The sequence below is a fragment of the Hyla sarda genome, chromosome 1 (assembly GCF_029499605.1).
Source record: "Hyla sarda isolate aHylSar1 chromosome 1, aHylSar1.hap1, whole genome shotgun sequence".
NCBI classification, from domain to species: domain Eukaryota; kingdom Metazoa; phylum Chordata; class Amphibia; order Anura; family Hylidae; genus Hyla; species Hyla sarda.
Window position 1 is genome coordinate 308906370 of NC_079189.1, and position 24415 is coordinate 308930784.

Sequence of the window (24415 nt, forward strand, 5' to 3'; positions counted from 1 at the left end):
CCCTCTCCTCTTGGGTTCTGGTTGTTCTATAGAGGAGACTCCTCAATTCTACAGTAGCTGCATCCTCCTCTATTCATTTGGGTTCCCTGCTCTGCAGCTTCCTGTACCATGTGACCAATCAGTCACATGGTGTACCACATGGTGTGCTGACATCACTAAGGTCCTTCTACACTATCCGCGACTGATCTTTCTCCAGGAAGACATGAGTGTGCCCCGGGAGCTGCAGGTTAGTGAGGGCTGAGGAAGCTGCACTGTGCCCCCGACAGGAGGCGCTATCCCAGGAGCTGCTGACAGAAGTGCGCTGCGCCTGCCTGTACTTGTCTCCTAAGTTACCACACAGTGACGGCTGAGTGACACCTGACATCAGGAGGAGCCCATGAGACCTGTGCAGGTATGTGTGTGCCGTGCTACGTATCTACTGCACACTATAAGAAACCCTGTGAGGAGCAGTATATATATATATATATATATATATATATATATATATATACACATACACACCATGTATGATAATGACACTCATGCTTATACTGTAGACCAGTGTTTCCCAACCAGGGTGCCTCCAGCTGTGGCCAAACTACAATTCCCAGCATGCCCGGACAGCCTTTGGCTGTCCGGGCATGCTGGGAGTTGTAGTTTGGCCACAGCTGGAGGCACCCTGGTTGGGAAACACTGCTGTAGACTCTACATATAATGTGAGTATGTTCGGTTTATGTGCCAGGAAAGTGCCCCCTGTATACAGTGACTGTAGCTGGAGGTGACCATACACCCAGGTGGTATGTGGCAGCATCCTATCTTTTCCCTGTATGGAGAAGTTTCTATTAATGTACAGTGGGCCATGTACACTGCACCATAGCCTTTTTTTAGGGGTACTCCACTGGAAAACATTATTATTATTATTATTATTATTTTTAATCAACTGGTGCCAGAACATTAAACAGATTTGTAAATGACTTCTATTAAAAAATCTTAATCCTTCCAGTACTTATTAGCTGCTATATGCCCCACAGGAAGTTCTTTTCTTTTTGAATTTCCTTTCTGTCTGACCACAGTGCTCTCGTTGACACCTCTGTCCATGTCAGGAACTGTCCAGAGCAGGAGAAAATCCCCATAGCAAACCTATCCTGCTCTGGACAGTTCCTAAAATGGACAGAGTAATCAGCAGAGAGCACTTCTGGTCAGACAGAAAGAAAAGAACTTCCCGTGGAGCATATAGGAGATGATAAGTACTGGAAGGATTAAATTTTTTTAATAGAAGTAATTTACAAATCTGTTTAACTTTCTGGCACCAGTTGATAAAAAAAAAAAAAAAAAAAAAAGTTTTCCAGTGGAAAAGCATAGGGGCCTATGGCCGTGGTATGTAGTTGTATGACTGTTGGATCCAGGGGAAGCAAAGGTTTTTGGCTGCAGCTCCTCCCCCCCCCCCCCCCCCCCCTATTGCAGTAAATATCTATGCTTTGAGTATGCATGTTCATGAGGTAATATTGGGGGATATCTGATATAGCTTGGTTTACTTTATATTTGCTTTTCTTCAAGTTCGATTTGTCTACCTGAATCACATGCAACTGATGTGATTGTTTAAGATAATATATAGACAACTCTGCCAGTCACATGACAAGGAGCTGGGGAAAGTTGCCTGCCCGGTTAGTTATCATTAGAGATAAGCGAACTTATAATAAATTTGATTAATCACGAACTTCTCGGTTCGGCAGTTGATGACTTATCCTGCGTAAATTAGTCCAGCTTTCAGGTGCTCTGGTGGGCTGGAAAAGGTGGATACAGTCCTAGGAAAGAGTCTCCTAGGACTGTATCCACCTTTTCCAGCCCACGGGAGCACCGGAAAGCTGAACTAATTTATGCAGGATAAGTCAGCGACCGCCGAGCCGAGAAGTTCGTGACGAATCGAGTTTACTGTAAGTTCGCTTATCTCTAGTTATCATGTCTGTTTTTTTTTTTTTTTTTTGACTCACGGACTTCTGTGACTGTCCCATACATCCTAAAGCAATGCCATTCAGAACAGATGACTGGAACGGATTTTCAATTGCATTTCACAGCATCAACATGAGTTTTGGTCCCAACCTATTTAATCCTTCATCAGATCTCTGGCTTCTCCTGACACCTCTGTCATAGTAACTGTGTCCCCCGTGACATAACAATTCTAAAAACTAGGGATCGACCGATTATCGGTTTGGCCGATATTCCCGATTTTGGAAATTATCGGTATTGGCAATTACCTTGCCGATATGCCGATAATGACACCCCTCCCCACCACCCCGCCTCCCAGGCCAGAGACCACCGCCGAGACCACCACCGCTGCCCCATCCCCAGTTTTATAATTACCTGTTCCCAGGGCCTGCGCTACTTCTGGCTCCTGCGCGCTGCGCAGCACAATGACGAGTGACTTCCTCAACACTACGCCACCGTCAGTGCGCACAGTGACAGCTCAGGACACCGCCGGAGCCAGAAGCAGGGCGGTCGATCCCTACTAAAAACATCTCATCTTTTTGCATATGATACAACACGTAAAATAAATAAGATTTGTAATGTACTCCCTGTTTAAAAAAAATAAATCTTTATGTCTCTTTCATGGCCTTAAAATATCTGGCCACTAGGGGTCTCCCTTCTGGTCCAGAACACATTCCATCTGCTCAAAAGCACAGACTTTGGTCTCCTTGCAGGAGACCAAACTCGGGAAGTGTGGTCTGGCCATAGGCAGTGAACAGCACTCGCTCTCTGTCTGTGTTTGAAACAGCAAACAATCAAAACATAGATTTATTGGGGTCATATGCCAGACCCTGATCTAAATTATCAGAAAAGTTCCCAGCAATGTCCAATTATAAAGAAAAAGGGGGGGGGGGGGGGGGGGGGGGGAGTGCCTAAAACATATTTATTGATATACATTAAAAGCCACCATAAACGCCGGGAAGTAAACCCTCTCCAAAATAAAGGGCTAATATTAAAATATCATATACATATGATCAGCAATGATGATAATTCACAATAATTGACCACAGAGTAACAAAAATGGGCCCCAATGGCCACTGGTAGATAATGTAGTTGTGACATACACACATTATATATCAAATATCATGTCGCAAGGGTACAGGTGAATCACCTGACACCCTTCCCAAAATGTGTGTATGAAACAGGGAGAGTGAGTGCTATTCACTGCCTATGACCAGACCACACTTCCTGAGTTTGGTCTCCTGCCAGTCCAGCAGGAGACCAAAGTCTGTGCTTTTGAGCAGGCGGAGTGTGGTCTGGACCAGAAGGGAGACCCCTAGTGGCCAGATTTATAAGGCCATAAAAGTGACATAAAGACATATTTTCTTACAGGGAGTAAATTACAAATCTTATTTATTTTACCTGATGTATCATTTGCAAAATATATATATATTTTTTTTAATGACCATGCCCATTTAACAGAAATGTATGACTAAATAGCCAGGTGGGTGTTACCCTGATGGGCGCGTGTCCCTGCATGACCATCTTTGATTGGATAGGCCTACGCAGACAGTGAAGGGAAACCTTGTTGGCTATTAAAGGGGTACTCCCCTGGAATACTTTTTTTTTTTTTTTTTATCAATTGGTGCCAGAAAGTTCAACAGATTTGTAAATTACCTCTATTAAAAAATCTTAATCCTTTCAGTACTTCTCCGCTGTTGTATGTTCCACATGAAGTTCTTTTCTTTTTGAATTTCCTTTCTGTGTGACCACAGTGCTCTCTGCTGACACCTCTGTCCATTTTAGGAACTGTCCAGAGCAGGATATGTTTCCTATGGGGATTTGCTCCTACTCTGGACAGTTCCTAAAATGGACAAAGGTGTCAGCAGAGAGCACTGTGTTCAGACAGAAAAGGTTAAGATTTAACTGTTTAACTTTCTGGCACCAGTTGATTTAAATAAAAAATGTTTTCCAGTGGAGTACCCCTTTAAGTTACACAAGAAATATGGAGGAATGGAACAACACACATAAGAAAAGATGTTCCAAAATAGTGTTTGCATTGGGAATACAAGTATTTAGTAAAATGGATAGGTCGGGAACTTATTTTTTACATGTAGCTTTGTAAATATTAAGTACGGTACATTAGAAGTCTTCTAAGATTTTTATTTCTATATAAAAAAGCCCAAGTACAGAAGCGGAATGCATTGGTCCCAGAAGTCTTAGGTGAATGCTTATGACATTTTACAGTAGCAGGTACATTATTCCTTATAGTACACACCTTTACTTCTGCTGGCCCTTTTTTGAAGATTATGGGGATCTTCATATCGATCATTCATTGATATGAGAAACCTTATCCTTCCAGGAAGTTTTCAGCGTCTGAGGTGAAGTTTAATAAGAACAGTCCAGCTACCAAAGCCTTACATGCCAGTCACCCATTAGTTGACACAGGAGAAGGAAGATCCTGCGCAGCACTCTGTAACAGATCTCTTCTGCTGGCAGAGATAATCACTTGGTTCTGCCATCAGAATGTAGTGTCTATACAAAAAAGAAGAAAAATAGTTGCTGCATAAAATTTAACGTCATGCATTTTGGCCCAAATTTTAGTAATATTCTGGTTCATTTTGTAAATTTATCAATGGTGCCTTGAACGTATGTGCTTTGTTAAAGGGGTTATCCAGGAAAAAACTTTTTTTTATATATCAACTGGCTCCAGAAAGTTAAACAAATTTGTAAATTACTTCTATTAAAAAATCTTAATCCTTTCAGTACTTATGAGCTTCTGAAGTTAAGGTTGTTCTTTTCTGTCTAAGTCTTCTCTGATGACACCTGTCTCGGGAATCGCCCAGTTTAGAAGAGGTTTGCTATGGGATTTGCTTCTTAACTGGGCGTTTCCCGAGACAGATGTCCTCAGAGAGCACTTAGACATAAAAGAACAACCTTAACTTCAGAAGCTCATAAGTACTGAAAGGATTAAGATTTTTTAATAGAAGTAATTTACAAATCTGTTTAACTTTCTGGAGCCAGTTGATATATATATAAAAAAAAGTTTTTTCCTGGATAACCCCTTTAAACTGGATATTTTGCCAGGAGAAATCCATTGAAATATCTGGTGAGTTTATTAAAAATAATTCAGAATTGTTTGTATTCCAAAACTATTCAAAAGGTGGAATAAAGTTGTTATTTGAACATTTATCATAGGAAATGATTATTTTATACATTTTGCTTCTTTTCTTTTAGAATTTAATGCCTGTGTTTTGGGATGGCTGACAACCATGAAGATGTTCTTCACCTGCCATTTGTGGATGGGTCCTTTATTGAAGGTGTAAGCAACCAAGTGATTGTCGCAGTAGTCATCAGTTTACTCTTCATTGCTGCGCTCACATATTTAATGTTACAGTAAGTCTTCTTAGTTGTTTTTGTATATTTTGTAAAAATATTTAATATCAGTAGAGTAATGTCTATGAACAGTATACTAACTAGTCTGAGTGGATTCTCCAACAGTCTAAGGTTACAAAATGTGCAAGTTGTCATGGTAAAAAGGAGCAAGTTTAAATGAACTGGTGCCAGAAAGTTAAACAAATTTAGTAAATTACTTTTATAAAAAAAATCTTAATCCTTTTAGTACTTTTTAGCAGCTACAGAGTATGCTACAGAGGAAAATCTTTACTTTTTGAATTTCTTTTTTGTCTTGTCCACAGTGCTCTCTGCTGACACCTCTGTCCATATCAGGAACTGTCCAGAGCAGCATAGATTTGATATGAGGATTTTCTCCTGCTCTGGACAGTTCCTGATACAGGCATCAGGTGTCAGCAGAGAGCACTGTGGACAACACAAAAAAAAAATTTCAAACAATAAAGATTTTCCTATGTAGAAAACAGCTGCTAAAAAGTACTGAAAGGATTAAGATTTACAAATCTGTTTAACTTTCTGGCACCAGTTCATTTAAAAAGAAAAAAGTTTTCCACAGGAGTACCCCTTTTAACATGCCTAATCCTTGCATTCTATTAAACCATAGTTCCCATATGCATGATGTTCCCATACACGTCAAATTGCTGATGGGTAGCCTAATTCCTTTAGACCTTTTTTCAGCAATAAATCATCCTTTTTTTCTTTTGTCCTTATTTGTTTTAGCAAAAATGTTCTTGTTTTTGCCCATTTTATTTGGAAAACACCAAAGTGTTATATCTGTAATATCAGCTAATCTAATTTTTGTATTGTAAGCATTTTGTCTATTAAGTTCTGTTTTAATGATTCAAACTTAATGTTATCTTTTCACAGAACTAATGTTTTCCATTTGTTAAACAGAAGTGAGCAGCAAAACATTCACCCCGAAAATCAAGAAAGGGTAAGAGCTATTAGGGAGCAACTACAAAATGAACAGGTATGTATATTGTTAGGCATGCTCAACCTAAATATTTGGGAGTCGTAAGCGCAAATGAAATACACCCTTACTAGCTTTTTCTATGTTAATCCAATGCATTTGCCTAATTTTTCTATCAGTTTAATGTTTTCCTATCTTTTCATATAGTAGGTGTCTGGGGTAAATACACATATTTTCTTCTAGAATTTTTCATTAATTTCTTATGTATCTTTATAGGTGTGAGAGCTTCATTTCTCTGATACAGAGCTCTAGATCTTCTATAGAGAGAGCTTATGAAGTTACTACATATTATTATATTGAATTCACTATAGTGAATGTGTGTTATCTTTATGAACTTTATATTGCTGTAGTGGATTTGGAGCTCTGTATAAAAATATGAATGGAGCTTTGATTGCTATGTGTATATATATATATATATATATATATATATATATATATATATATATATATTCATTTAATGGATAAAGATATTTAGGAAATGAATGTAAAGAGAACTTTGGTCCTAAAACCGTCGGGATCATAAAAAGCGTCATCTTTAAACTAATACATATAGTACCGCTGCATCTGTAACAACCTGGCTATAAAACAGCCAAGTGACAGACTCTTTTTATTAAGACCAAACTTCTTTTTATTGTTATAATTAGTGATGAGCAAAGTTGCAGTAATTCGATTCATCACAAACTTCTCGGCTCGGCAGTTGCTGATTTTAGCCTGCATAAATTAGTTCAGCTTTCAGGTGCTCCGGTGGGCTGGAAAAGGTGGATACAGTCCTAGGAGAGAGTCTCCAGCCCACCAGAGCACCTAAAAGCTGAACTAATTTATGCAGGCTAAAGTCAGTACAGCCGAGCCGAGAAGTTTGTGACAAATCAAATTACTGTAACTTTGCTCATATCTAGTGACTCCATAAAAAATGACCGTTTTTTGTTAACCTACTTCCCTAAAAATGTGCAACTTAAAATGTCATATGTACCTTACCCACAAAAAAACACCTATAAATTGCAAATACAATAAAATCTTGTAATAATTTTACTTTTGTTCTGTGGGTATTTTTCAAAGTTTTTTTTCTGAAGAAATGCAGGGGAAATAATATACTTCATGTGTTCTACAGAACTGAATGAATTGATGACTTACATTAGGTGAAGAATATTATAATATTTCGATAAATCTTAGTCCATCTATTCTTTTCCAGATCCCCTGTCACCCTCGCCCATATACAGTGGGGAAAACAAGTATTTGATACACTGCCGATTTTGCAGGTTTTTCTACTTACAAAGCCTATAGAGTTCTGTAATTTGTGTAATAGGTACTCTACAACTGTGAGAGACAGAATCTAAAGCAAAAATCCAGAAAATCACATTGTATGATTTTTTTCATTTTATTAATTTGCATTTTATTGCATGGCATAAACATTTGATACATCAGAAAAGCATAACTTAATATTTGGTACATAAACCTTTTGTTTGCAATCCCAGAGATCAAATGTTTCCTGTAGTTCTTGAACAGGTTTGCACACATTACAGCAGGGATTTTGTCCCACTCCTCCATACAGACCTTCTCCAGATCCTTCAGGTTTCAGGGCTGTCGCTGGGCAATCTGGACTATAGGCTTCCTCCAAAGATTTTCCATTGGGTTCAGGTCTGGAGACTGGCTAGGCCACTCCAGAACCTTGAGATGTTTATTACAGAGCCCCTCCTTAGTTGCCCTGGCTGAGTGTTTCAGGTGTTGTCATGCTGGAAGACCCAACCACGACCGATCTTCAATGCTCTTACTGATTGAAGGAGGTTGTTGGCCAAGATGTCGAGATACATGGCCTCGTCCATCCTTACCTCAATACAGTTTAGTTGTCCTGTCCCCTTTGCAGAAATGCAGCCCCAAAGAATGATGTTCCCACCTCCATGCTTCAAGATTGGGATGGTGTTCTTGAGGTTGTAGTCATCCTTCTTCCTTCAAACACAGCGAGTTTAGACCAAAAAGCTCTATTTTTGTCTCATCAGCCCACATGACCTTTTCCCATTTTTCCTCTGGATCATCCAGATGGTCATTGACAAACTTCAGATGGGCCTGTACATGCACTGGCTTTAGCAGGGGGACCTTGCATGCGATCAAGGATTTTAATCCATGACAGCGTAGTGTGTTACTAACGGTTTTCTTGGAGACTGTGGTCCAAGCTTTCTTCAGGTCATTGACCAGGTCCTGCTGTGTAGTTCTGGGCTGATCCCTCACCTTCCTCATGATCATGGATGCCCCACGAGGTGAGATCTTGCATAGAGCCCAAGGCCGAGGGAGATTGACCATCATCTTGAGCTTCTTCCATTTTCTAATTGCGCCAACAGTTGTTGCCTTCTCACCAAGCTGGTTGACTATTGTCCTGTAGCCCACCCCAGCCTTGTGCAGGTCTACAATTTTATCCTGATGTCCTTACACAGTTTTCTGGTCTTGGGCATTGTGGAAAGGTTGAAGTTTGTTTGATTGGGTGTGGACAGGTGTCTTTTATACAGGTAACAAGTTCAAACAGGTGCAATTAATACAGGTACAGTGGAGTGGAGAACAAGCGAGCTTCTTAAAGAAAAAATAACAGGTCTGTGAGAGCCGGAATTCTTACTGGTTGGTAGGTGATCAAATACTTATGTCATTCAATAAAATGCAAATTAATTTAATTGAAGAGTACCTATGATAAAAAAAAAGTACGGACCTCTAAATGCTTTGTAAGTAGGAAAACCTGCAAAATCGGCAGTGTATCAAATACTTGTTCTCCCCACTGTATCTTTATAAGGGGAACTCCGGTGGAATTTATTTTCTTTCTAAATCAGCTGGTGCCAGAAAGTTAAATAGATTTGTAAGTGACTTCTATTAAAAAATCTTTACCATTACAGTACTTTTTGGCGTCCGTATGCTACAGAGGAAATTCTATTCTATTTGAATTTCTTTTTTGTCTTGTCCACAGTGCTCTCTGCTGACACCTCTCTCCGTGTCAGGAACTGTCCAGAGCAGCATAAGTTTGCAATGGGGATTTTCTCCTGCTCTGGACAGTTCCTGAGACAGACATCAGGTGTCAGCATAGAGCACAGTGGACAAGACAAAAAAAAGCAAAAAGAATTTCCTCTGTAGCATACAGCTGCTAAAAAGTACTGGAAGGGTAAACATTTTTTAATAGAAGTAATTTACAAATCTGTTTATTTTTCTGGCACCAGTTGATTTAAAAAAAAAATATTTTCAATTGAAGTACCCCTTTAACCTGTTGGGGACGAAGGGCGTATGCATATGCCCTTGCGTCCTGGTACTTAAGGACGAAGGGCGTATCCTCAGCAGGCCCCCATATCTATCAGCAGGCCCCCCGTGCAAATGCCCAGGGGGGACATTAGACCCCCCCATGTCGGCGATCGGCGCAAATCGCAAGTGAATTCACACTTGCGATTTGTGCAGATTCTGGGTTATTACGGGTCTATGGTGACCCGGAATATAAGGCTGAGCGCGGTTGTCTAAGCCCCCACGATCCCCCTGAAGCTATAGGAGTGAGGTGGCAGGGGTCTAGACGCGACCACCAATAGCAGATCGGGGGCGGAGGGGTTTACTTTAGTTTTCCCCGTCCTGCCCACCCACAATAGGCGGGGCAGAACGGGGAAACGACGGGGAACGGCGCCGACGTCCACTTACCCGTCTGGAGGCTGCGTAGCGACGGTGATCGGCGGCGACGGAGATCTGCGGGCGGCGTGCGGCAGAAGAGGACAGCTCCCTGGATGCGACGGAAGCTGGTGAGTTGCCTAGCAACATCTAGAGGGCTACAGTCTGAGACCACTATAGTGGTCTCTAGACTGTAGCCCTCCAGATGTTGCAAAACTACAACTCCCAGCATGCTGGGATTTGTAGTTTTGCAACAGCAGGAGGTCTACAGTTTAGAGACCACTGCACAGTGATCTCTATACTGCCCTCTAGATCTTGCAAAACTACAACTCCTAGCATGCCCACACAGCTGTTTGCTGTCTGGGCATGCTGGGAGTTGTAGTTTTGCAACATCCAGAGGTCCACAGTTTGGAGATCACTGTTCAGTGGTCTCTAAATTATAGCATTCCAGATGTTGCAAAACTGCAAATCGCAGCATGCCCAAACAGCTGTCTCAGCATGCTGGGAGTTGTAGTTGCGTACCTCCAGCTGTTGCATAACTACATCTCCCAGCATGCCTTTCTGTGATCAGTACATGCTGGGAATTGTAGTTTTGCAACAGCTGGAGGCACACTGGTTGGAAAATACTGAGTTAGGTAACAGAACCTAACTGAAGGTTTTCCAAACCAGTGTGCCTCCAGCTGTTGCAAAACTACAACTCCCAGCATGTACTTACAGACCGTGCATGCTGGGAGTTGTAGTTTTGCAACAGCTGGAGGCACACTGGTTGGAAAACCTTCAGTTAGGTTCTGTTACCTAACTCAGTATTTTCCAACCAGTGTGCCTCCAGCTGTTGCAAAACTACAACTCCCAGCATGCACGGTCTGCCAGTACATGCTGGGAGTTGTAGTTTTAAAACAGCTGGAGGTTTGCCCCCCATGTGAACGTACAGGGTACATGGGTTGCTTCTTCCCTTCTGAGCCCTCTACTGCGCCCGCCGAACACTTTACATCCACATATGAGGTATTTCCTTACTCAAGAGAAATTGGGGTACACATTTTGAGAGGATTTATTTCCTTTTACCCCTTGTAAAAATTCAAAAACTGGGTCTACAAGAACATGCGAGTGTAATTTTCTCCTTCACTTTGCTGCTATTTCTGTGAAACACCTAAAGGGTTAACACACTTACTGAATGTCATGTTGGATACTTTGAGGGGTGCAGTTTTTATAATGGGGTCATTTATGGGGTATTTCTAACCAGAAGACCCTTCAAATCCACTTCAAACCTGAACTGGTCCCTGAAAAATTCCGATTTTGAAAATTTAGCGAAAAATTGGAAAATTGCTGCTGAACTTTGAAGCCCTCTGGTGTCTTCCAAAAGTAAAAACATGTTATCTTTATGATGCAAACATAAAGTAGACATATTGTATATGTGAATCAATATATAATTTATTTGGAATGTCTAGTTTCCTTACAAGCAGAGTGCTTCAAAGTTAGAAAATTGCAAATTTTCACATTTTTCATAACATTTTTGAATTTTTCACCAAGAAATGACGCAAGTATCGACGAAAATTTACCACTAACATAAAGTAGAATATGTCACGAAAAAACATTCTCGGAATCAAATTTATAAATAAAAGCATCCCAGAGTTATTAATGCTTAAAGTGACAGTGGTCAGATTTGCAAAAAATGTTCCCGTCCTTAGGGTCATAATGGGCTCCGTCCCCAAGGGGTTAAATTCCAGTCTACAGTCCTGTTTAATAAGATTACGATAAATTATATATACTTACTATAAATTTATTATACTTTCCAAACATCCGCTCAAATTTTTTGTATCACTTTTTTAGTCATCTTCTCAAAGGAGGACTCAAATGCCTGGCTGACTTTTGGCGTATTCAAATCGGGCATTATTTGAAAGATTAAAGGGGTTATCCAGGAAAAAACTTTTTTTTATAGATCAACTGGCTCCAGAAAGTTAAACAGATTTGTAAATTACTTCTATTAAAAAATCTTAATCCTTTCAGTACTTATGAGCTACTGAAGTTAAGGTTGTTCTTTTCTGTCTAAGTGCTTTCTGATGACACGTGTCTCGGGAAACGCCCAGTTTAGAAGTGAATCCCCATAGCAAACCTCTTCTAAACTGGGCGTTTCCCGAGACACGTGTCATCAGAGAGCACTTAGACAGAAAAGAACAACCTTAACTTCAGAAGCTCATAAGTACTGAAAGGATTAAGATTTTTTAATAGAAGTAATTTACAAATCTGTTTAACTTTCTGGAGCCAGTTGATATATATAAAAAAGTTTTTTCCTGGAATACCCCTTTAAACCTTGTTTCAGTCTTTTCTAAGTCCTCCATCATCAAACAGACCAGAGACTTTCTGAACCTTAGCCTAATTTAAGCTCATCAAACAACCTAATTTTAAAATTTCTCCCAAACTATATGCCAGATAGGGGGAAATTATAATATTCCTCTAAAACTGACAGCTTTTCTAAGTTCAGCCCATGTTTTGCATAATTTGGATACCATTAGGAACTATTTCCATACCTTCCTTCCCTTCCAGTTGTTTTGTTTTAAGAGTTTGAAAGATATTTTGATATGCTGCCAAGATATCTTCTAATCTTTAGAAAGTACCAATTCCCCCATCCCCCCTTCATCTTTGAGATACACAAGTAATCTATGAGCCACACAGAAAATATAATAACTTTGACAAGAAAATTATTTATTAACGGGATTTTATCTGCTCTTGAAAATGGTAAGTTATCCCAAATTTTAGTTTTTTTTTTTCAAATTTCACTATCAATGGTAAAGTATTTATTTTATGGAAGATTACTTGACATTTTGATTTCAAGATATTGAAAATGTTCACCTTGTTCCAACACTCTAAACATTGAAAGGTCAAACCTGAAAAAATTCCATAATGCTTTTCTAGTGTCCTTGAAAAATAACATGTCATCCGCGTACAGCAACACTTTGTCCCCGCTCCCATCCAAACTCCAAATCCCCTAATTGCGGGGTTTGGTCTTAGGGTGCGTTCACACGGAGTAATTCAAGAGGAATTTACTCGAGTAATTCCTCTTGAATTCTCCGCTACAAACTAATGCACATCTCCTCTGCCCATTGACTTTAATGTTATTTCTGCTGTCCTGTTCACACTGCGGAAATTCTGCTAGCGGAATTCCGATGCTGAATTCCTTTCCGCTTGAAGAAAGAACATGTTCATTCTTCAAGTGGAATCCGCAAACAGAATCCAATAGAAGTCAATGGTAAAAAAAAAATTCTGCCCGACATAGTTTTCAAGCAAAATTCCAGTGGATTTCAAGTGGAATTCAGAAAAGTAGATTAAATAGCCTCCTCCATCATTCTTCTTCATTTCCGCATGGAAATTCCGCTTGAATTACGCTTGATGGATAAAATGACAGAAGGCAACAATTTCCTGACCGAAATTATTCCTCGTGAATTCCTCAGTGTGAACGTACCCTGAACAATATCTTAATTGCCAAGGCAAAGAGAATGGTGAAGAGGGGACAACCCTGTTGGGTATCATGAGACAGACCAAATCCTGATAATGTTAAACCATTAGCTCCTATTACGGACCATTTTTATAAAAAAAAAAAGTTTCCCCCCCCCATAACAAAGGCCTTTAAGATTATAGGAACCCCCACTCCACACTGTCAAACACCTTAGTAGAGTCCAAGCACAGGATGGAATGGAGGGGGGGGGGGGGGGGCCCAAATCCCCAAACAGCAAATTACAGTATACTCTGCGGAGGTTATTTTTGTCCATCTTACCCAAGTATGAACCCATTCTGGTCGCTAAGAACTAAGGAGTAACAATTTTTTTTATTCACTTCTTGGTAGGCCAGGGCCAAATCTATTTTAAACGACACATTTCATGATTTATGCCAGCAGGAAAATACTTTTTTTTTTTTCTGTGTTTCTTTTTCTCCAAAAATCTGCAAGATCCAGTTCCACATATAATGTGAATAACTGAGTAGGTCCATACGGGCCTGAAGAACCATTCAATCTACATCTTTCTGCTTCTTCCCAATAACTCCATTTAAATCACCAATCGCTAAGTTTGGACAGTTTTCCCACTTAATATGACATTTTCGGGAAGGACGGCAGACTTGAACAGAGTGGGGTTATAAATAAATGCTAAAATACTAATTAGCCTATTTCGTTCAACAAGAAAGAAAGAACTTTTCTGGACAACCCCTTTAAGGCTAAATTGGCTGGTTACCTTATTGGGCAGATATCAATGGAAGCAAGCATTCAGTGAGCTGATTGTCACTGAGTAGGGTTCTTAGAACCTAGGCAGAAGTACATGTATTGTACATGTACTAGTATGGTTTTTTACTTTTGTGGGGAGTTCACTGTGAAATTGCATTTTTCAACTGGATAATGAATACTAAAAAAAATTGTCATAACAGTGTACAGATTTTTACACGTTTTAGCTTTTGCTTGATCATTGTTTTGTATTAACAGGAAACAACTGTCCAACCTCGACATCAGTTCTACTCAGATATGTCTTGCCCAGTCTGTTTACAGCTGGCTACATTTCCCGTGGAAACAAACTGTGGACACCTTTTTTGTGGTAAGGAAAATTGTAATTTTTTTTAACCACACATGGATAAGTTTCTCTCACACTTAAAATTATATCTGTGTATGTGTGTTGTGGTAAAGTGTATGGGAAAGTGGTGGATGGGGTATATCTCACCTGGTTTCCTCAGCCAGGCACAGTAAAGGAAATCCAAAAGGTTAAATGCTTCTTTAGCAGAGCATAGTCTGCTAGGGCTCTTTTGTTTAAAGGGGTACTCCGCCCCTAGACATCTTATCCCCTATCCAAAAGATAAGGGATAAGATGTTAGATCGCCGCGGTCCCGCTGCTGGGGAGCCCCGGGATCCCCGCTGCGGCACTGCGCTATCATTACAGCACAGAGCGAGTTCGCTCTGTGCGTAATGACGGGCGATACAGGGGACGGAGCCGCGTGACGTCTTGGCTCCGCCCCTCGTGACATCACGGCCCGTCCCCTTAATGCAAGTCTATGGCAGTCTACTCCCAGACTTGTATTGAAAGGGGCGGGCCGTGACGTCACGAGGGGCAGAGCCGTGACGTAACGATGCTCCGGACCCTGTATTGCGCATCATTACGTGCAGAGCGAACTCGCTCTGTGCTGTAATGATAGCGGGGTGCCGCAGCGGGGATCCCGGGGCTCCCCAGCAGCGGCACCGCGGCGATCTGACAACTTATCCCCTATCCTTTGGATAGGGGATAAGATGTCTAGGGGTGGAGTACCCCTTTAAGTTACATGGGCTGGATTTCCTGGACTGGAGGACAGTTTGGAAGTGGGAGTGCTCCAGTCCACACCCCTAGTCCACTATGGGTTTTCCCTTCTCCAAGGTGTTCTCAGGTGAGGCTTCCTGTGTTCATTGCTGGGGAGGAAGCCTTAAAACAAAGGGCTGCTGGGGTTTGGAAGCTGGAGGAGAGACTGAGATGAGAAGCAGCCACAGCCAGTACTGCAACTTAAACTCACCAGGTCTGAACTTTCCTATATGGACAATTTGTGATTTTGTTTGGTGCCAGACATTAGGCCCACAGTAGGATAGTGAGGTATCCTGATGTTTAGTTAGAGCTGGACAAGCTGAGGTTTTGTTGTTTTGTTTGGACTGTGCTTTGTGCCAAAATCATTGAAATAAACATCCTCTTGGACTGTTGAAACCCGCTGCTTGTGTGAATACTGTCATTGTCGACCCCACCATGTGAGCTGTTCCATACAGTGTATATGCTAAAAAAAACTACTAAAAGGCCAGAATTCAACTAGGAGTCCAATCTGTAATCAAGATCACCTAGACAAAGGAACCTCACATGAAATGATTACATATATGTAAGTTCATGTTAGTAGTTCATCCAAGAGACATGTTTTAAAAAAAAAAAAACACATATAAAAGAAGAGGATCTGAAGTAGGACGTGACTATCTATCTATATATATATATATATATATATATATATATATATATATATATATATATATGTGTATGTGTATGTATTTATAGTTCCTGTCTCTTGGAGGAATAAAAGATATTGGCCAACATTTATAATTGTCCTTAGACAGTTTTTTGTGTCTAGAAAAGGCGCAAAAAAAGCCCAAGTAGGGTTTATTTGCACCTTTTTTTTGCGCCTTTTGGTTTACACATTTCTGCTGATTTTGAGTTGCTATCCACTGATTTTGACAATACACATGATATGGAAGGGTTTTGTGAAAAGGCGCAAAGCCACTGAAAAGTCTCTAAAACTACAGCAGTCCAGACTTAGCTTAGCTTTTTGGTGTATGTATGCTCTGTGACCATTTAATAAATGGTGCTCCTACACATTACCAGCACCCAAAAAAGGTGTAGAAAAATGCTTCACTTACACCTACAATGATGAATGCCAGCCATTATTTATAACAGTGGGGTTGCTTTGTATAGGTGATCATAAGTATATATATAATGTATTTCTTGTGGTGTAGTATATGGTTAAAAAAAGTAATAATTGTTATCCCTATATAGGTCCATGCATTATTGCATACTGGAGATACGGGTCATGGCTCGGTGCTATCAGCTGTCCTATTTGCAGACAAACAGTAAGAACTAGTATTTTCAGTTGTTGTTGATCCTTATGTTCTAATTGGATGTAAATTCAGCACCATGTTTACAGGTTTGCTAAGGTAATGAGTGGTACAAGATATGCTATTCTGCAGACGTCATGTTATAGAGTAGGAGGTGCTGAGAGAAATTATATATAGTTTTGTGTGGAAACTTTCTGAAAAACTTGTCAGTCATTTATGTAAACGTCTTCTGCCCTTGCACACTTTTACACAGATAACTGTCAATCACTGATAAGGACTGGCACACTTCTAGCTGCTGTATGCTCACATTAGTTGGTTAGGAAGGGGTTATAGACCTTATGTGAATACACATTGACAGTCATTAACCTCCCAACATGCAGCTATTTATGTAACCAGGTAAACTGTAAATATTAGAGTGACTGCTAGATTGGTCTTGCACTGTATCAGTAGGCCGAACAGAAAATATAATCTGAACTTGGACGTAGAACAATGTTTTTAGGCTTTTGTTTTTTAATACAGCACTCTAACCGAAACGTTTTATGCTCTGGCCCATTACTAAACTACATTATGTCAATAGAAATGCAGTTACTTTGTTTACCTTTTATTGTTGTACTCCACCCCTAGACATTTTATCACCGATCCAAAGGAAAGGGGATAAGATGTCTGATTGCATGGGGTCCAGCCGCTGAGACCTCCCACAATCTTCATGGCGGCCGTGGTCGTGATGTTACGCCCTCTCCATTCATCTGTATGGGAGGGGGCTTGATGGCTAAGGTTGAGCAACATAAATGTTCAGAATGCCGGGATTCCAGTCCGGGGAACACAGGGAGTCCTAGCTGCCGGACCCCCACGTCTAGGGGCGGAGTACCCCTTTTTAAAGCATCTTGTGTGTGCACAGGGAGCCAGTTTCTATATTCCATCCTATGGCAAATGTTCACATGTTCCATGCGGAATTCCGCAGAAATTTACTTCCCATTTAAGGAAGTACCCTTTAAGGACAATGTAAATGTACATCCTGATGCGATGGTACTTAATGCACCAGGATGTATATTTATGGAGTGGTGCTTGCTTTATGCACGGCAGGTCCCAGCTGCTATCAGCAGCCAGGGAGCCCCCGGTAATGACGGCCATCAGCGATCGTGCTGATGTCTGCCATTAAGCCCACAGATACTATGATTAATACAGATGACGGCATCTGTGGCAATGCGGGCGTTCTAATGGATAATCGGATCGCCGTGGCACTGCCGCGGAGATCCGATGATCCAAGATGGCGGAGAGATGTCCCCTCACCTGTTCCTGCCACCATCCCGTGGTCTTCTTCTCTGGTCCGACATCAAGCAGAACAGAGAAGAGGATTGCCGATGATACTGATCAGTGCTATGCATAGCCCTGAACAGTATTAGCAGTCTTATGATTGCTATAAATAGTTCCCTATGGGGATGTAAAAACTGTAAAATGAAATGAAAAGTGATCAAAAAGTCACACATACGCAAATATAATACCAATAAAATCTACAGATCACGGTGCAAAAAATGAGCCCCCATACTACCCTATATAAGGAAAAATGAGAGCGTTAGAGGAGTCAGAATAGGGTAATTTAAAACAAACTAATTTTGTTCAAAAAGTTAGATTTATTTTTAAGTAGTACAAAAGTAGTAAAGCATGTCACCATGCGTATCATTTGAATCATACTGACCCATAGAAAATAAATAGAACATGTAATTTGAACCATTAAATGCAATGCATAAAAACGTAACAATAAAAGGTGTCTTTACAAAGTACAATTGGTCTTGCAAAAATCAAGCCCTTCTATGGGTTTGTGGATGGAAAAATAAAAAAGTTATGGATTTTAGAAGGATGAAAAAAACAAAAACTCAAAAATGAAACTGGCTGTGACCTGAAGGCCTAAATGAGCAGTGTTTCCTTTAGGGGTTAAAGACATTTGAATCTTGTGGAATTGCAGACAGAATAACATTGAACTCAATGGAGCTTGAATTTCAGAAGAATTCTGTATTCATTTTAGAAAACATAGAATTCTGCCGCAATTTGTGCGGAATTAACTCTAAATTCTTTTTTATTAAATCCTTTCTTTGTATCAGTCATTTGCTGAATTTGGAATTGGACTGTAAACAAATTAATTTTTTTTCAAATTCTAGGTTACTTTATTGTTTCCAGTGTTTCAAGTCAGTGAACAACAAGATGCCCAAGAAATTTTTCAGGAAGTTAATAGTTATAATAGAAGATTTTCTGGCCAGCCCCGATCTGTAAGTAAAATGTATAGGTTATCTTCTATCCACAGGGGATACCAAGCAGATTTGTGGGGGACTGATCAGTGGGACTCTCACCAATGAGGAGAATGGAGGTTCTCAGAGTGAATGGGAGTCTTCTGTGGAGGTGCCGCTCCATTCACAATTACATTCTGTTATGGCCTTGACCGGGGCTCTCGTGGGCTCATATGAAACTCTCACTAGCACACTGTACAGGTATTCTCCCTCCTCTTCTTTCCTGGGTCCTGTTTAAACTGTGGCTGCAGTTTGGTCTTCGGTGTCCAGGTGCTTCCCAAAACCTGCTCTCTCTCCTAGAGCACCCCTGTTGGTGGAAGATGTGCCTGCTCTATCTAATGATCAGTGGAAGGAGGTGGAGCGGACTTACTACTCTATAGTAGTCAGTGCAAAGGACTTGCTGATCCAGTCTTGCTTAATTCTCCACCTATATTATACTCCTGGGAAGTTGAGGCGTATTGGTGTCTCCCATTCAAATATATTCTTTCGGTGTGTGTCTAAAGTGGGGATGTTTCTTCATGCGGTCTGGAGCTGTCCGTGCATTGTCCCTTTTTGGAGAGAGGTGATGCAGTTTTTGCGGACCATTTAGATCTTCCGTTCCTTTTGTGGTACCCAAGGTTTGTCTGTTGGGCAGATACTCCTGAGCGATCATCTCATACTGCGTAGCTCAGCATTGGGATCATTCTGTTGTGCTAAATGGAGGGGGGTGCGTGGTTTATGGGTCCTGTTGTCCGGCTGTTTATGCTCCTAGGATTGTGCAGTACATGCCTAGGTATCCTACTATTGCCACTGCTCATATATTATTGCCTTTCTATACTGCCGTTGCTCCTCTGTGGCATGTTATCATTGCTGCTCAGAGACTTGTATGATTTTCTTTCTCTTTTATTTGAAAATTGCTAAATAAATACTACAAAGATTGCACAAAATTAAAACCTATAAATTCTGTTCTCCCAATGGTCGGGCCCCCAATATTGAGCTACATATCCCCTTTCCTCTGTATAAAGGATAACTTTTTTTAATCTTATTTTTCTCTTTTGTTAAATGTGAATTAAAGCTGTCATCAGGTATTGTTTACAAATGGCTTCTTTCTTCTACCTTGAACATAATTGTCCATGTGTGTTTATTTTGGCTGCAAACTAACTATTCTAGAGTCCATTTTCCAAGTTTACTTAACGTTAAATTGCAAGTTGACTGAAATTATTTTTTATTTAAATCAGAAATTTTTATTAAAGTTTACTTTTTTTACAATACAGAGAGAAAAATACAAACAACATCCCCCTCTTCCCCCCCCCCCACCCCACCCCTGAGCTAGACCAGTACAACATCTAATAATTACACAATCAATAGAGAGGCCTCAGTTGCATGACCAAAATAATACTAGCAGTACACCTTAATTGGCTGAAGAAAAGAAGGCACTAGCAGTACTTAAAGGGGTACTCTGCTGGAAAAAAAATTTTTTGTAAATCAATTGGTGCCAGAAAGTTAAACAGATTTGTAAATTACTTCTATTTAAAAATCCAGTACTCATCAGTTGCTGTATACTACAGAGGAAGTTCTTTTCTTTTTAAACTTCCTTTCTGTCTGACCACAAGTGCTCTCTGCTGACACCTCTGTCCATGTCAGGAACTGTCCAGAGTAGGAGCAAATCCCCATAGAAAACCTCTCCTGCTCTGGACAGTTCCTGAAGAAATGAAGAGAGAAAAAACGGAACCTTGTCTAGGCGCTGTTTGCAGATCCAGGTAAATGAAACACGAATATGTATGGAAAGTAAAGCGCCCGGAGGCACTGCGTTTATTAATAGAGCTTCCAATGACGCGTTTCGGAGGGTATTTCCTCCTTCCTCAGATTGGCAGCTGGTAAGTACAGGAAGGATTAAGAAGTAATTTAATAGAAGTAATTTACAAATATGTTTAATTTTCTGGCACCAGTTGATTTAAAATAAATGTTTTGCAGCAGAGTACCCCATCGACTTTCAGATCACCCAGTTATACCCCCAGCATGTGGAGTACACACAAAAAGTACCAATTACAGACAAGAGACTAATAAGGCATGGAGCTATAGAGACAGAAAACAAACAACTGTTTGATCAGACCCATAATTATCTCTTGGAGTCGTCAACTTAGGGGAGTGTTTCCCAACCAGGGTGCCTCCAGTTGTTGCAAAACTACAACTCCCAGCATGCCCGGGCAGCCAAAGGCTGTCCTGGCATTCTGGGAGTTGTAGTTTTGCAACATCTGGAGGCACCCTGATTGGGAAACACTGACTTAGGGAAACAGGCTAAAGTTTCCTAGGGACACCCATCCCCTGTAGATATGCCTCAATTGGAGTACGCTGTAAGTATGAGGATGGCAAACCATAGGTATCTATCCAAGAGCCCCAAATGGATTCCAATTTCCTCATAGCTTTACGCTTAACATATACTCCCTTCTCTTAAAGGATGATGTGATTTAATTTTTAAATAAGTTCAGATAGATGTAGAGTAGGCGGAGAGGCCCTCAACCATTGTTGTGCTATCCATTTACGGGCTTGGTAAAGAATCCTACACATAACAAGATATATTCTGTTTTCCTCATCAGATCCTTTTATGTAGCCAAGTAAACAGGTCAAAGCAGAAATGGAAATCGTAAGACCATATACCCCACCTTATCATTTGGACCATCTCCCCTCAAAATTGCATAAGATTTGTACAGTCCCACATCACATGCAGCAGATGGGCATCAGGCAGGGAGCATTGAGGACAATAGGAATCCAGACGAACTCCAATCCTATTGAGAAAGGCCCCGGTACTCTCCATGCAATAAGAAATTGGACCAACATCCGACTCCCACTTCTCCTTAAAGGGGTACTCCATTGCAAAACATTTTCTTTTAAATCAACTGTTGCCAGAAAGTTAAACAGATTTGTAAATTACTTTTTTTAACTTATCAGCTGCTGTATAATATACAGGAAGTTCTTTTCTTTTTGAATTTCCTTTCTTCCTGACAACAAGTGCTCTCTCCTGACACCTCTTTCCATGTCAGGAACTGTCCAGAGCAAAAGAGGTTTGCTATGGAGATTTGCCCCTATTCTGGACAGTTCCTAAATGGACAGAGGTGTCAGCAGAGAGCCCTTGTGGTCAGGCAGAAAGAAATTCAAAAAAGAAAAGCACTTACTGTGTATTATACAGCAGCTGATAAGTACTGGAAGGATTGGGATTTTTTAATAGAAGTCATTTACAAATCTGTTTAACTTTCTGGCACCAGTTGATTTAAAAGAAAATGTTTTCCAGTGGAGTACCCCTTTAATGGTCAATGGATAAGCCTGTCATAAGAAGACAATCATTTTACTCTAAAGTTCAGAAATCAGAAACCCAATTGGTAGAAACGGGAGCAAATAACCCGTTAACCACCCAAGACAGGCAGATAGACACATCACAGGTTATAGATTGGGTATCAAGGGTGTGGCGTATTTGAAGATACCTATAAAAAAAGGACTGTGGCAAGGAAAACTCCTCTTGGAGTTGGATAAAGGATTTCAATACTGTGCCAACATACAGTTGAGACAGACAGAGGAGTCCCTGTGTAGACCAAAGAGATGAATCAGGAAGCGTATTTAGCTCAGACAAATTAGAATTATTCCACAAGGGGGAGTAAGTGACAAAGGTAGTATATACTGCATAAGGGTATTAAATTTCATCCATACCTTACGGATTAGAATAAAAGTAAGTACCATATCTGGGGGGGGGGGTCTAGCCTGCGCTGTGCTGCAATCTCCAACAGGTAAATAGGGCCCCCCTCCCAAAAAAGACAAAAACATTTTGATACCAAATGACCCGCATTCCCCATAGTAGCATGTAAAACCCAACCATCAGCTGTTGCATTTGTGCTGCCAGGAAATATAACCAGGGATTTGGAACTGATAAACCACCCACCTCCTTACCCCACTGCATTCATTTTATATGAAATCTTGCAGTCTTACCATTCCATATAAGCTCTCTATATAAAGATTGAATTCTAATAAAATACTTCATAGGGACCCAAACAGGAGAGTTATGTAAGATATAAAGGAACTGAGGCATCATGACCATTTTGATCAAATTAGATCTACCAACAATATAGAGAGGGAGCTTACACCAGGTGGCTACCAGCAGGCACTACGTCTAACAGGGGCACTTAATTAAGATCAATATAACTAGAGGGGAAAGCAGGAACCTTGATGCCCAAATACTTAAATTGAGTAACTACTGGTATGCCTACCAGAGGGATTTCCGGGACCAGAGGCAAGGGATCCAGGGGAAGGATGGTGTACTTGTCCCAATTAATGGCTAGGCCAGCGTTCTATAAGGTTCATCAGCAAAGGTTGAGAATGGGCAACATCCCCTAAAAAGAAGCATATCATCAGCATATAAAGCAATGTGTTAGTCCAAATCCCTATAACAAAATACTCTGAACTCCACTGATGACCCAGGGGAATGGATTGTGAGAGCATACCCCTGGCCCTTATCCTAGCCAGCGGGGCAGCGTATAATAATTGAACTCACACCAAGAATAGAGGGCCAAATCCCATGTGGTGCATTACACACCACAGAAATTTCTAATTCGACGCTGTCCAAGGCTTTGGCGGCATCTAGTGAAAGTATAGCCCTATTGACAGCCCCAGCCGGCATCAATTGAAGGTTTAGAAAGAGCCTTCTAATATTATCTGCTGTGAACTTGCCTCTGCATGAACCCGGTCTGAACCCCCCCCCCCATGCACTAAGGTAGAAATCACCACCAATAAAAGATTAGCTAGGACCTTTGCCAGCAACTTAACATCTGAGCGGAGTAATGATATTGGTCAGTACAAATCCGCTAATAGCGGATCTTTCCCTAATTTCAACAGCAAAACCGCAATGAGCTCCAACATAGAATTTGGTATTGATCTCGAGAAAGGACTCAATTTCAGCTTAAAGCGTACGGCCGACTGTGAGAACCTGAAGCCAAAATGGAATAAGGCACCACAGGGACCCCTTGCTTCTTAGGATAAGAATTTAAAGTAAGATGCACATGAAGGGGAGAGTGATTTGATATGGGAAATACTCCACCAAAGTAACTAATGGGAAAATCAGTTAATTACCTACCTAACGGAAGATCAGTGCGTGGCAAAGTAACATGCAAACTTGAATACCAAGAGTATTGTATACCCATGGGGTTGCGTTGTGTCCACAGGTCAGCCCACCCAACCTCCTACACAAACCTGGCCAGACCAGTAAAAGAAGAACCCTCCTACCGCCAAATTTTTCTATGGTCGGGTTTAAAAGGTTGTTAATGTCCAGGTCAGGCAGAGAGGAGATATGACACCACTCGGCATAACACGTCACTTGACTATGGGGGAGGAATGTAAACTGCAACTGGAATACAAGGAGAGCAATAGAATTTGCCATTAAGGCAGACAAATCTACCCTCAGGGTCAATTAAACTAGAAGAGCAGGTAAACTTAAAGGGGTACTCCCCTGGAAAACTTTTTTTTTTTTTTTTATCAACTGGTACCAGAAAGTTCTATTTAAAAATCTTAATCCTTCTAATACTTATCAGCTTCTATTTGCTCCACAAGAAGTTATTTTCTTTTTGAATTTCCTTT

The 24415-nt window shown here is 40.6% G+C and overlaps 1 protein-coding gene across 3 annotated transcripts in view; it reads left to right on the forward strand.

Annotated features, from left to right (window-relative positions):
• Window positions 1-175: 175 nt before the first annotated feature.
• Window positions 176-24415, forward strand: part of RNF170 (ring finger protein 170) — a 29908-nt gene continuing 5668 nt past the window's right edge. Inside the window, exons 1-6 of one of the 3 annotated variants that reach the window (XM_056518241.1) lie at window positions 176-391; window positions 5182-5340; window positions 6250-6325; window positions 14412-14520; window positions 16477-16550; window positions 18692-18799. In XM_056518241.1, coding sequence (XP_056374216.1) covers window positions 5204-5340; window positions 6250-6325; window positions 14412-14520; window positions 16477-16550; window positions 18692-18799 — 504 coding nt within the window. In that variant the 5' untranslated portion in view covers window positions 176-391; window positions 5182-5203. Of the gene's footprint in view, window positions 392-5181; window positions 5341-6222; window positions 6326-14411; window positions 14521-16476; window positions 16551-18691; window positions 18800-24415 lie in introns of all 3 variants that reach the window. The other 2 variants (XM_056518240.1, XM_056518242.1) reach the window with 2 other exon arrangements.